This window comes from Grampus griseus (assembly GCF_964374135.1).
Source record: "Grampus griseus genome assembly, chromosome: 2".
Classification (NCBI taxonomy): domain Eukaryota; kingdom Metazoa; phylum Chordata; class Mammalia; order Artiodactyla; family Delphinidae; genus Grampus; species Grampus griseus.
Window position 1 is genome coordinate 142,070,681 of NC_139018.1, and position 12,796 is coordinate 142,083,476.

Sequence of the window (12,796 nt, forward strand, 5' to 3'; positions counted from 1 at the left end):
GACTCATATTTCATTGGCTAAAGGCAGTCAATGACTACACTTAATTTCTAAGGGGGTGGGGAAGTGCAGTCCTCCATGGGCTGGAGAAGCTAAATATTTATGAATATTCCTAATGATTACCATAGCTCCATATCCTCTGATTTTTCAGGCAGGAATGTTAGAATTTTTTGTAAGGTAGAATCCAGTTTTCAGAGATCTCAAGCAGAAGTTGACTCAAAAAATTCTTTGCTTCTTGAAGGATTATATTTGACTGAGCTGGAAAATTCATGTTTTGCTTCATACGGAGTAACGACCCTTATTTAAACACTGACTTCTATGAGCTGATTAAGAAATCATATGCCAGTACTATGAAATAATCCTTAGCTGAAGTGATGATTTATATATGTGTATTTATTCCCCAGAGCACTGCTCATATATCTTAAATATTTGTTTATATTATCCCCTATCTTGTATAACTTGTCTCATTACACCATAGAATATAAATCTTGTCTTACTAATTTATACTCTGTAGTGCCTGGCTCTATAGAAATTGGTTGTATATGGATGTTAATAAATTTTATTGCTATGTTTATCGATTAGTGGTTTTTAAATCATTACAACTAGAGATCTTGACTTCAGGAAAAGCCACAGAAGTTGAAAATACTTGCGGCAATTCTTAGAAAGTTGCTCAGTGTTCATTAGGATGTGAAGTGAGAGTGAAAATTCGGTAGTCCCTCAAATTCAAGGGCAGTTCTGGCTTATACCCTATGAATCACAAGGCAACGAGACCTTCTTTTCAGATATTATTTTTCTGTGATGTTTTCACATGCTTAGTTTTGGCTGTAATGTTTGGATGAACTCTAGCTTTAAAAATTATGAAATAAATGTCAGTGCTCAGGGGGGTATTCGATTGCCCAGGGTCTTGCAAGGCTCTAAACACTCTTCAAAACAAACCCATCCTAGCTCCTAAACCCACACCCTTCCTGGATGGACCAGATAAAGGGTGATTCTCATTCTTATGAAATGCAAAGTGCTCAGGGACACAGATGTGTGAGGACAGAGCTTGGCCGAGGAACAGTGTTTCTATAATTTGATGGTAGAATTACTACCCTTTGAGAAAGTTGCATGAACACAAGTTACTCACTGATTGAATCTCAACCACGCAAGTGTGTTTCCAAAATCAATCACTCTTAAGTTATTCCACATGTACTTGTAAATGTTAACATAATGGCCTATGTACCTGGGTTCATTGTTGTCCATCTGCTGATACTAAAGGTGAGGAAGGTATAGCATAGTGTTAGGATTCTGCTGTCAGATGAACTGGGTTTTAAAACAGGTTTTAAAACAATACACTCGTTGTGTAACGTAGGAAAGTCATATAACCTCAGTGACCCTCGGATGCCTTATTTGTAAAATAGAGATAGAAGGTATCAGGAGGTTGCTATGAAGATTAAATGAAATAATGTGTATAACATACTTGGCATAATGCCAGGTACGTGGTAAGCATTCAATAAAAATCAGCTATTATTATTAATATTTTACTATTATCTTTATAAAAATCATATAATCAGGATGAAAGGGTCTCAAAGGATTCAGCTGCTCATCAAATAATTTAATCCCCTCTCCAATTTTCCTGCCAAAAAGTCTCCTACCTAGCCCATGGTTGAATATTTATTGTTGGATAACTCTGCCTTTAAAAACTTTCTCATATTGAACTAAATTATCCCTAAACCTGTAGCTTTCACCGTTTGAAAATACACAGAACAAATGTAAACCCTTTCTTCATGACAGCCCTTTGTGAATTTGAAAATATCTCTAATCATAGGCTTTTCCTTAAACTTCCTTGGAACTTTTCCTACCTCGCCCTGAAACTTTCATTTGATCTTTTTCCTTCCCTTCAGCACCAGCATTTTGGAAAGAATAGTCTATAGATGTGCTTCCAACTTCGTCCTGTTTTATATTCTCTTCAACACCTTGGATACAAAATCTGATCCAGCAGTTCTCCAAACCAAAGCATAGGGGCTCAACCCAGCAGTCAAAACAAAATGAAAAACAGAGAGAGATTAAAGGGGCTCTCTTTTGATGAGCCCTTTGAGTATTCTAATCACTGTACTAAGAGTTTCACATATATTTTCTCATTTCATTCTTAGTAGACCCTACGTGGAGTATGTATTATTGTCCCTATTTTACTCTTGAGGAAAATGAGTCTCCTAGAGTTTCAGTTGTTCAACACCCTGCAGCTTGAAAGGGGCGGTAGGACAGGGCAGGTTTTGTAAGTGGGCTGTTTGCCTCTGAGGTCTCTGCACTTACACACCAGGCATATAAATACAAATAAAGTTGAATGTGTATGCAGAGGTAGAGATAAACTAGCTCATCAGTTAATATTATTGGGCGCACATCATGTAAAAGACATATTTGTAAAATAAAAAGAAATACAAGACGTAGCCCTTTTTCTCATACAAGGAAGCTCACAGTCTAGCAAATACACACAACTCACAAAAGCAGTAATTCACAAGAGACTGAAGGATATCAGTATAAGCATATTCTATGAGATAGCTCTCTCATTAATTCCTTCCTTACATTTTAAAAATTGTTTATAAAAGATTTTATAAAGATTGTATATATACACACACACATATATATATAATGGCATACAGGTAGAGATAGGTATAGGTATAGATAATGATAAACAGAAGGAAAGCAAAGATACAAATACAGAATATAGAGAGATATGGATATATCGTCAGTATTAAGATACAGGTATAGATTGAGATTAAAAACAGAAAAAAAAAATTAAAATAAAACTATGGACCAGAAGGATATACATCAACTTCAGAATAGTGGTCATTTGGGGGAAGAAATGAGAGAATAGGACTAGGGTAGGGATAGAAAGAGAGGGAAGAGGTGGTGAAAGAGGAGAGAGGAAATATCTGTAATGTTCCATTCATTTTATGTACATAAAATATCTGAATAAAATTATAAATAAAACAGTAAGAGTGGGAGTGTCAAGGGACAGTTTCAAGTCTTTTTTAATTCTTTGGCCTTTGGAGAAGAATCATATAAATGACAGGGTACTGTCAAGCTTTATATATTATTATATCTTTTAAAAAGTATATCCTCATAAAAGAGAGCCAACTCATACATTTAAGAAGGATAACACCATAAATACGGTTTCTGACATACAGAAGGTCTCACATCCCCGTATCTCTACCCGCTCCTGACCGCCGTGCTTCTGTCTGTCTGCAGGCAGTGGGCTGCGACCGACAACTGGGGAGCAACGCCAAGGAAGACAACTGTGGCGTCTGTGCTGGTGACGGCGCCACCTGCAGGCTGGTGCGGGGACAATCAAAGTCACAGGTTTCTCCTGAAAAAAGTAGGTTTTAAACCCGATACGATGTTACCATAAAACATGTGCTTTAGACCGTCTGATACTAGAATAACATTTTCCCAACGCTAAGCTTTTTCGTTGGAAAGAACTTTTGACCCGTGTTCTAAAAGACAAATTTCTTCCAAAAAGGGTAGTATATCAAATTTTTATTCCCATTACCTCTTTTTTTAAGATTTTTTTTGATATGGACCATTTTTAAAGTCTTCATTGACTTTGTTACAGTATTGCTTCTGTTTTATGTTTTGGTCTTTTGGCCAGGAGGCATGTGAGATCCTAGGGATCGAACCCACACCTCCTGCATTGGAAGGCGAAGTCTTAACTACTGGACTGCCAGGGAAGTCCCTATTCCAGTTACCTCTTCTAAGACTACCTGTTTCTTTGAATATATGCCAATACAGAGTATAACTATTTTTTTTTAATTTGCTGATTTTTTAAGGTAAACTATGAGTCATTATTTTTTTTGCCCCCTTCTGATTGCTAACAAGGTAGAAAATACCATCATGCATGTTTTGCCCATTTATACTTCTTCAGGTTTCAATTAGCTGCTGAAGTCATTTACTCTTTTTCCTATTTGGATGGTGATCTTTTCCTCACTTGTATCATGCATATATACTATTTGTTTGTCTGTTGTACCTATTTCTAATGTTCTCTGTTTGTCATTTGACTTTCAATATTGTTTGTGTTTGTAGAATCAGTAGTTTCTAAGTTCTACATATTCAGACTTTTCCATCTTTTAAGTTCAATAATATCTGCTTTAAATTTTTTTAAAAAAATTTGGGCGTCAGTCAACTTTTTCTGTAAAGGGTCAGAGAGTAAAAATTTTAGGGCTTTTCAGCCCATATGGTTTCTGTCTCAACTACTCAACACTGTGCTGTTGCCAGGCAAAAGCAGCCACAGACAACCCGTGAACCAGTGGGCACAGCTGTGTTCCAATAAAACTTTATTTACAAAAACTAGCCTGCAGGCTGAATTTGACCCTCAGGTTGTAGTTTGCTGACCCTTGCCTTAAAGGGAAAAAATTATACATGTGCGCCTTCTGCCAGTGCTTTTTTGTGTGTGTTCCTACTTTTAGTTTTTTATAAATTTATAAATTTATTTATTTATTTTTGGCTGTGTTGGGTCTTTGTTGCTGCGCACGGGCTTTCTCTAGTTGTGGTGAGCGGGGGCTACTCTTCGTTGTGGTGTGCGGGCTTTTCATTATGATGGCTTCTCTTGTTGAGGAGCACGGACTCTAGGTGCATGGGCTTCAGTAGTTGTGGCTCGCGGATTCTAAAGCGCGGGCTCAGTAGTTGTGGTGCACGGGCTTAGTTGCTCCGCTGCGCGTGGGTTCTTCCCAGACCAGGGATCTGACCCGTGTCCCCTGCATTGGTAGGTGGATTCTTAACCGCTGCGCCACAAGGGAAGTCCCTGTGTGTTCCTACTTTAAACTCTTTTATTTCTTCGTGGTTATTTGGATGTAACTTATGAAATAGGGATTTTACCTATTCTTCCAACATGGGGAGAACCTTACAGGAGGGGTGGAAGGTGGGGAGGATTTTCCAGGCAGAGGAAGCACAAAGTTCATGGTGTGACCCTAGAGGGAAGCCTGGACTTTGTTGAGGAACTAGTAGGATTGCACCTTGGTTAGGGTGGGGGACTGAGACGGCAGACAGCCATGAAGGCCTTCATCAGTGTGCTTCACATTTCAGGTTACATGGAGTCATGGAAGCCACTGAGGCAGTGGAGTGGCGTGGTTAGATTTGTGTTTTAATGAAATAATTCTGGCTGCATGTGGAGGTGAGCCAGGAAGCAAGGAGGCTAAGCAGGATGCCGTTTTTAAATATTCCAGGGCGTTTGAAATAATGAGACCTTGGTCGGGAGTCGTGTGGTGGGAGAGGCAGAGGAAGAAACAGATGGGAGAGAGATTTAAGAGAGTCAGTGGAGTTCGATAATTCTTTGAACGAAGACTAAGAGAGAAAAGAGAGGTAGGGTGTTGCAGATTTTCCAGCTTGAGCAGCTGGGTGGATTTATTTGCTGTTCATCAGGGTAAGGAATGCATGGAGAGGAGATGCATATCAAAGATAATGTTCATATACACATGTTCCCATTTCTCTTCCCTCCTACGTCTCCCTCCCTCCCGCCCTCCATATCCCACCCCTCTAGGCAGAACATGTGTATATGTATAACTGAGTCACTTTGTTATAAAGCAGAAACGAACACACCATTGTAAAGCAATTATACTCTAGTAAAGATGTTAAAAAAAAAAAAGACAAACGTTCACCTCCTTGGGTTTTTCTTCTTTCCCGAAATTTGGCCCCTTAAGTATTCAGTGCCTTGATACCTATCTGATACCTTCAAACAGATGTTGATTGTCTTTGGAGTGGAAGAGTTGATCTGAAACATGATAGTCCGTTGTTGCTAGTGGCAAAATCCCCATCTTGGTGGTCTTTAGCTATAAATTAGCTGAGTCCCTCCAAAGAGAGTATATAGAATCTATCAGGAAGTCATGACAATTTAGCCAGGGAAAACGTTTAAGGGAATTCAAGTGAAAAGATAATGAAAAGAGTAGGTAAACTCAGAACTTAGCCAAAGCAGTATGGAAGCTGAAGGAATAAGTAATTCCAAAAAGGAGGTAATAGTCGGCCATGTTAAATGCTGTTTTGAGGTGAGCTGGAATTAAGGTCCAAAAATTTCTCTTTGGCAATTTGAAGCCAAATTTGTGACCTTAGCAAGAGTGGTTTCAACGAACTTCTGGCTGAAACCAAAGCCTGAATGCAGTGGGTTTAGGAGTGAACAGAAGGTGAGAGAATGTATCAAGGGAAGGATTTTCCCAGGAATAAGGGAGGGGTACACACCCACACCATGTCAAGAACTGGATAACTACAGGCACCCTTGAGAAATTAACTGTGTTCCAATACAGTGTTTTGTCTTTTCTTTAAAAACTCTGTTCATTAGGAGGTAGAGTCAGCTGCTTAAGAGTGAGGGCTCTAAAACAGATTCACAAATGGGAAAAATAGTTATGCTCAGCTCTTAGGGTCATTGTGGGGATCAAATTGGACTATATATGAAAAAGTGTCTGACACATAGTTAACACTGACTGAAGGATAAAGATGAGGCAGATGACCCGACTCTCCAGCCATCCTTTTCTTCATTGGAAGCTATGATCTCTACATCACTTCCTTCTTCTTTAGGATAAAACATTGGCAAAGGGATTAACAGTAGAAAAAACAAAATTTTAAGTACAACAAAATATCTGTGCAAGCTTTGGGAATAGTTGTAGCAGGAGGGTGCTTAGTGACTTGAGAAACAGGTTTAGTATTCTTTCATTGCAAAAAATGCTATCATATAAATTGTCTGCTGCAGACAGTAAGCACGAGTGGGTGTTTTGTGAGCTAATACTATGGTGCCAAGGAATTATGAAAAGATTTCAGGCTCCCTAAAATATAAATAAAAAATAAATAAAAAATATAAAAAATAAATTAAAAAAATAAAACAAATTCACAGATGTAGAAAACAAACCTGTGGTTACCAAAGGGGGGGGGGGACAAATTAGGAGTTTGGGGTTAACAGATACAAACTACTATATATAAAATAGATAAGCAACAAGGATATACTGTATAGCACAGGGAATTATACCCAATATCTTGTAATAACCTGTAATGGAATATAATCTGCAAAAATACTGAATTAAGATGCTGTATACCTGAAAGTAACACAGTATTGTAAATCAACTATATTTCAATAAAAAAAGAAAAGAGTGAGGGCTATCAGGGACTCGAGCGTGCTCCCATCAAGGAAAGGCGGATAAGGAACTCATCAAAGACAGTAAGGAGGGGAATTCCCAGCGAGACTCCGTGCTCTCGCTGCTGGGGCCCGGGTTCAATCCCTGGCCGGTGAACTAAGATCCCACAAGCCACGCAGCGCAGCCAAAAAAAAAAAAAAAAAGACAGTAATGAAGTAGAGGAGTAGCTGCAAGGGGGCCTAGGTGAGATTGGAAACCATGAGATCCATGGGCTTCCTGAAGGAGCTGGCTTTGAGTGGTGGGTACCAGTGAGAGATGCATTCTATGGGAATTCACAGAAGACCCAACTTATAGATACAGGAGTTTACATATCTCTTCTAACAAGAAGTCTGGAGCTGGCAGTCAAGTTTGGGGAAGCTGTTTTTACTATGTTTTTGAGGAACCAGGCTCCTGTCTCTCCTTCACCAGCTTAGAGTATGGCTTTCATCTGGGGTTGCTAAGTCACTATTTAATACTCAGACAACACATCCACACAGCAGATGATAAAGAAGAAGATGGCGCAAAAGGCATTCTTTTAATACTGTGCCCTTTAGTCAGGAAGGGAAGTCTTCCCCAGGGAGTTTTGCCTTGCTGACCAGAACTGTGGCATATGACACACTGGCTTCTAAGGAGCTGGGAAACCAAGGATATCACATTCCATCCATTCTGTCATTAGTAATATTGATCTAATGCTTTATAATTCCCAACATTCTCTTCAGGCATATCATTTAATTCCACCAGCCCCCTTACATTGTGGTTTTGACATTGTCCGACCCATTTTACAGGTGAGAAAACTAAGGAATAGGGAAGTTAAGGAATATGGTTAAGAAATCGGAGTCTGGGGCCAGACTGCCTGGGTTTAAATCCTGGGCCTGTTGTTTACTAGCTCTGTAAACAGAGCAAGTTTTTGAACTTTTCTGTGTATCTTGACTTTCTCATTTTAAACTGGGAACAGCGGTTGTACCGCCTTTGTGGAGTTATTGTCAGGATTAAATAACTCAGTCATGCCGAGCATTCCACATAGTGTCTGGCACCTAGAGAGAGCTCAGTAAATGCTAGCAATATTTTTATTGGAGATATTGCTCATATGGGTACCAAAAGATGTCACACCTCTAACATAACATTAAATGTAAACAGATTTCGAAATCAACACGTGGTCCGCCGGCACATTGTTTTTGAGAGAGCTACTGATGGGTGTGGAGGAAAGTCTTGTCAAAGGTGTCAAAACACAGTGAATTGTACGAGAAACTAAAGATAGAGGAAAGAATAAGATCCAGAGGAAGACAGTGAAGAACCAGGCAGGGCTGTGAAGAGTTAACTAGGACAGCTTTGGGATGAGAGGACTAATGGGGGAAAATCATCACCAGCTCAGGCCTTGGGGAAGTGTCCACAGTTACTGTTGGCTTTAAAAAGTGTGGAAATCTCATCAGAAAAGATGTCATCTTGTCAGGGTCTGAGAGAGATTAGAAATTGAGAAAATTCTAATTGAACCAGAGTAGAAGCTGAGTGAAATTGGGTCAAGACCAGTCCTTTTGGAGAAGTATGTGGAGGAGGCCCTGGGGTGGGAGGGGATGGGATGGGGGCTGTGCTGGCTGAGAGGGGCTTACCTGCTTGACTGTATCGTTCCTCACTCTTGATAAGGTACTTCATATCCTCTCTCTCTCTCTCATTGAATTTCAGCTTTGGGATTATAGATCCTTTTGAGAATCTATTGATAATTATGCATTTTCTCTCCAGAAAAATGCATGTGTCCCCGTAAGCCCCAAATTTGCCATTCTGATTTTTTTGAAGGGGTCTCAGACCCCTGATGCCAGTTCAGGGCAATCCAGGAGAAGGGCCCCTAAAAATCTAATCTTTTTGATTAATTTCTGCAAAGGAAGGGCAGCTGGAGCTCACAGACAGATCCCTGAATGCAGCGAGGAGAGCTATGCGGTGAGAGCTGGGGGCATCCCGCCGGCTGCTGACGAGTCTTCAGGCTCTATATGCCTGTGCTGGGGCTGAGGCTAGCCTTAGCAGAGATGCCTGCCTGCATGAAAACTCGGTGTTTCTCATCCTCGCTTTTCCTTACGGCCCCTTCATGTCTGTTGCTGCTCTGAATCTGGCCAGCTGAAGCTGTTTTTTGGCTGGGGTTTTCCGCGGGCCATATGGAAGCACTTCCCTATAATCGTGCTTTGTGTGAAAGAAATGTGGGAAACGAAGCCACGTCAATCCCTAAGTGTGCATCACCAGACCTGTGGGGTCCACCAGGCTCCTCCGTCCTCACCTTGCCAAGCAATCATTCCGATCTTCCCCGGGACTTACACTGAAGGAGGCCGTGGCCGGGAGATGCTATTGGCACAGCCCTGCTCTGGAGAAAGAGCACAAGGTTGCTCAGGGGCCCTCGTTTCCATCCTGCAGGGAGGCAGATTCAAGGTGTAAGAGCCTGGAGCCAAAAGCTTTGCCATGAGAAGTATCAGAAACTAATCCACATACAGCATGCATATTTCCTGTTCACAGGCAGAAGGAGAGAGACTGAACTAACAACTGGCATCGATAACTTTGGCTGTTGGAACAGGGAACTGGAAGCCACTCCGTTTTTAAAGAGGGAAAACTCTAAAAGCAGCAACACCCCTATTTGGAGCATCTTGATTTGGTACTTAGGGACTCACTTGTTTTACCAGGTTTGCCCATTATTTTGGTCGTGTCCACACAAGGGCATGCACCCATGAGACAAATAAATAAGCTCAGCTTGTCTGATATGAGCTGTTGATGTAGTTGACCCTTGAACAACACGGGTTTGAACTGCATGGTTTTGGATTTTCTTCAGCAGTAAATACTACACGACTAAATAATCTGTGGTGGGTTGGACCCACCCACTCGGAACTGCGAACGGATATGAGGAACTGGGTATAAGGAGGGCCAACTGTAAGTTATACTCAGATTTTTTTTTTTTTTTTTTTTTTTTGGCCGCACTGTGTGGCATGCAGGATCTTAGTTCCCCAACCAGGGATTGAACCTGTGCCCCCTGCATTGAGAACACGGAATCTTAACCAGTGGACCGCCAGGGAAGTCCCTATACTCAGATTTTTGACTGGAGGGGGTTGTCGCTCCTAACCCCCGCGTTGTTCAAGGGTCAACTGTACATTTTTCCCTGGTGGCAACTAAGCCTATTGATACAGTGATGCCTAAGGCTGAGCTGGAACACCAGCATGACGCTTAACTTTGGACATTGTGAAGATAACCACACCTTCTTACAAAGCATCCCTGTGTACTCCCGACAGATACAGCATCCTGGGCTAGGCGGACTGTGGGGCTGCCTCACAGGGTAATTCTCACAAGGTTTTCTCTTCATACACTCTTCATTTCTCCTTTGACTGTCATTTCCAAAGATAACCTGTGCATTTAACTTATTCCATAACAAAGAAGACTGTATTGGCTTGCTGGCATGCTAAACAGATTGGTTTCCCTTCCTCCTGCCTTCTTATTTCATTTTTTTCTGCCTCCTTATTCATCTTTCTTGGGCAAGATTCTGATGGATAAAACTCTTATGCTAGAACTGTGTGTGGCAAAAGAATATTCAAACCAAAGACCCTGTTCATTTTATTTATTTTTGACTTTGTTACTTTTTAAAAATATTTCTTGGCTGTGCCGCACAGCTTGTGGGATCTTAGCTCCCCGACCAGGGATCGAACCCGCACCGCCTGCATGGAAGTGCAGAGTCTTAACCACTGGACCACCAGGGAAGTCCCAGACCCTGTTCTTTATAATGGGATGTTTCCCCATTTAATTCACGAGAGAGAGCATGGCATGGAAGAAGATCGCAAGACTGAAAATCTAGAGCCCTGGGCTTTCGCCCTTGCCTTGCTCTTTCCCATGTTTTTATGCTTCTTCTATGTCCTCCGCATGAAAAAAAAAAGAGGAAAATGACATGTAGGTGCTGTTGAGAAAGAGTGTCATTGAGGCTGATTTTCACAGGGTAGCCGGACTGACCAGGAACTCCCCAGCTTAATACCTCTTTGTGAATTGCCTTTAGTTTTACACTTATAATAAAATCCATACCCCTTTCCATGACTTTCAAAGTCTTGTGGATCAGGCTCTTATGTTATGTCATGTGTACCATTTTGCCCCTCACTCACTAGTCTCCCGTCATTACTGACTTTCTGGATGATTTTAGAATGCAAGGTGCCCTTTTCCTCCATGGCTTTTGCTTCGACCAGTCCCTGAGCCTGGAACATGCTTCTCCCAGCTCTTAACTGGGCTACCTCTTTTTCAACCTTGAGCTCAAGGGTCACCTCCTCAGAGAGGTTTTCTTTGACCCATCTACCTGAAGCCAGCCCTTCTCTTTTCTATTTCCTTCTTAGCCTTTATTGCAAGAAGTAATTATTTCATTTACAGTTGTCTCGTAAATAACATGGGTTTGAACTGTGCAGATCCACTTATACGTAGAGTGTTTTCAATAGTAAAGACTACAGTACTATATGATTCTCTGTTGGGTGAATCCCCAGATGCGGAGCCTTGGATACAGAGGAAACACGGATACGGAGAGCCAACTATAAATTATACACGGGTTTTCAACTGCGTGGAGGTTCAGTGCCCTTAACCCCCGTGTTGTTCGAGGGACAATTGTATTTGTTTGTTTAATTGGTCTCTCCTACTAGTCAGGCGTTGCAAAAGCAGACACCGTGTCTGGGATTTTCACCATTTTATTCCTAGTGCTTGTACAGCCCTGGGCACGTCACAGGAGCTCAATAACTGTTGCACGAATGAATACAGGCTCTTTGCTGGAGACAGCTCTGCTTCCTATTATGTTTTCAGTGAGACTAAATAATATTGTGCAACAGAACTGGACTGGAAGCCAAAGCCTAGGGTAATATCCTCTGCTTGGCCACTATCTGCGATCTCAGGCAAGATCACAGGAACTTCGGCTTTTCCATCTGCGTCCTGAGACTGTTCGCATAGATGATTTGTAAGACATCTTTTATTTCTGAACGTCTATGAAATATATTTGTAATTTATTCCTTCTTTTCAAACACAGAGATCTTGGGATTAAATGGAGGTTAGAGAAGTAAGTCGTAGGATCTCATATGAAGAATTTTCCAAAGCTTTAATGAACAGGTTCCACAGAGATGGCTTGTCTTCTTAAAGAGCACGTATTTATATTTGTTTACACAGCCTTCTTGGCCCCAAATTCCCTGTCTTTGGTGATAAGGATGCCTTCTACCCACCCTGGTACAGGGAGGGTAGCTTCCCCTGAGATTTATCTCCTGCTTTCCTCCAGTAGAGGGTCAGAGTGTCCTTCTTGCACTAGCTGTTTCTCAAGTACCTTTAATTCAAAATAATCAGTATGCCAAAGTGGCATATTTGGGGGTGACATATTCTGAACCTCTACATCCCATTACAGAGTCAGAAGGCAAATGACCATTTAGTCCTCACCAGGCTCTTGATTTCTTAGATGCAGTATGAAGGGCAGGATGCTGGGGAACATCTGGACAGAAAGATGTTGTTAGATGCTGTATGTAACATAGCCCCCTCTACCGCATGTTATTCAAAGCTAGTCCTGGAAACGAGCAGCAAGGAATACACTGTTAGGCACTCGGCCTGTTACCGTGCTCTTTTGGGGTAAAGGCATTTTAAGCCCTTAAAGAGATATACCTCCAGGTTTTTTCTACAGAGACACCAGGGCTAATAGC

General features: G+C 41.3%; 1 protein-coding gene across 1 annotated transcript in view; it reads left to right on the top strand.

Moving 5' to 3' along the window:
* Positions 1-12,796, top strand: part of ADAMTSL3 (ADAMTS like 3) — a gene marked incomplete at its 3' end in the record, with an annotated part of 370,362 nt that overhangs the window by 162,154 nt on the left and 195,412 nt on the right. Inside the window, exon 7 of the mRNA XM_082647461.1 lies at positions 3,226-3,352. Within this exon, the coding sequence (XP_082503587.1) occupies positions 3,226-3,352 (127 nt within the window). The remainder of the gene's footprint in view (positions 1-3,225; positions 3,353-12,796) is intronic.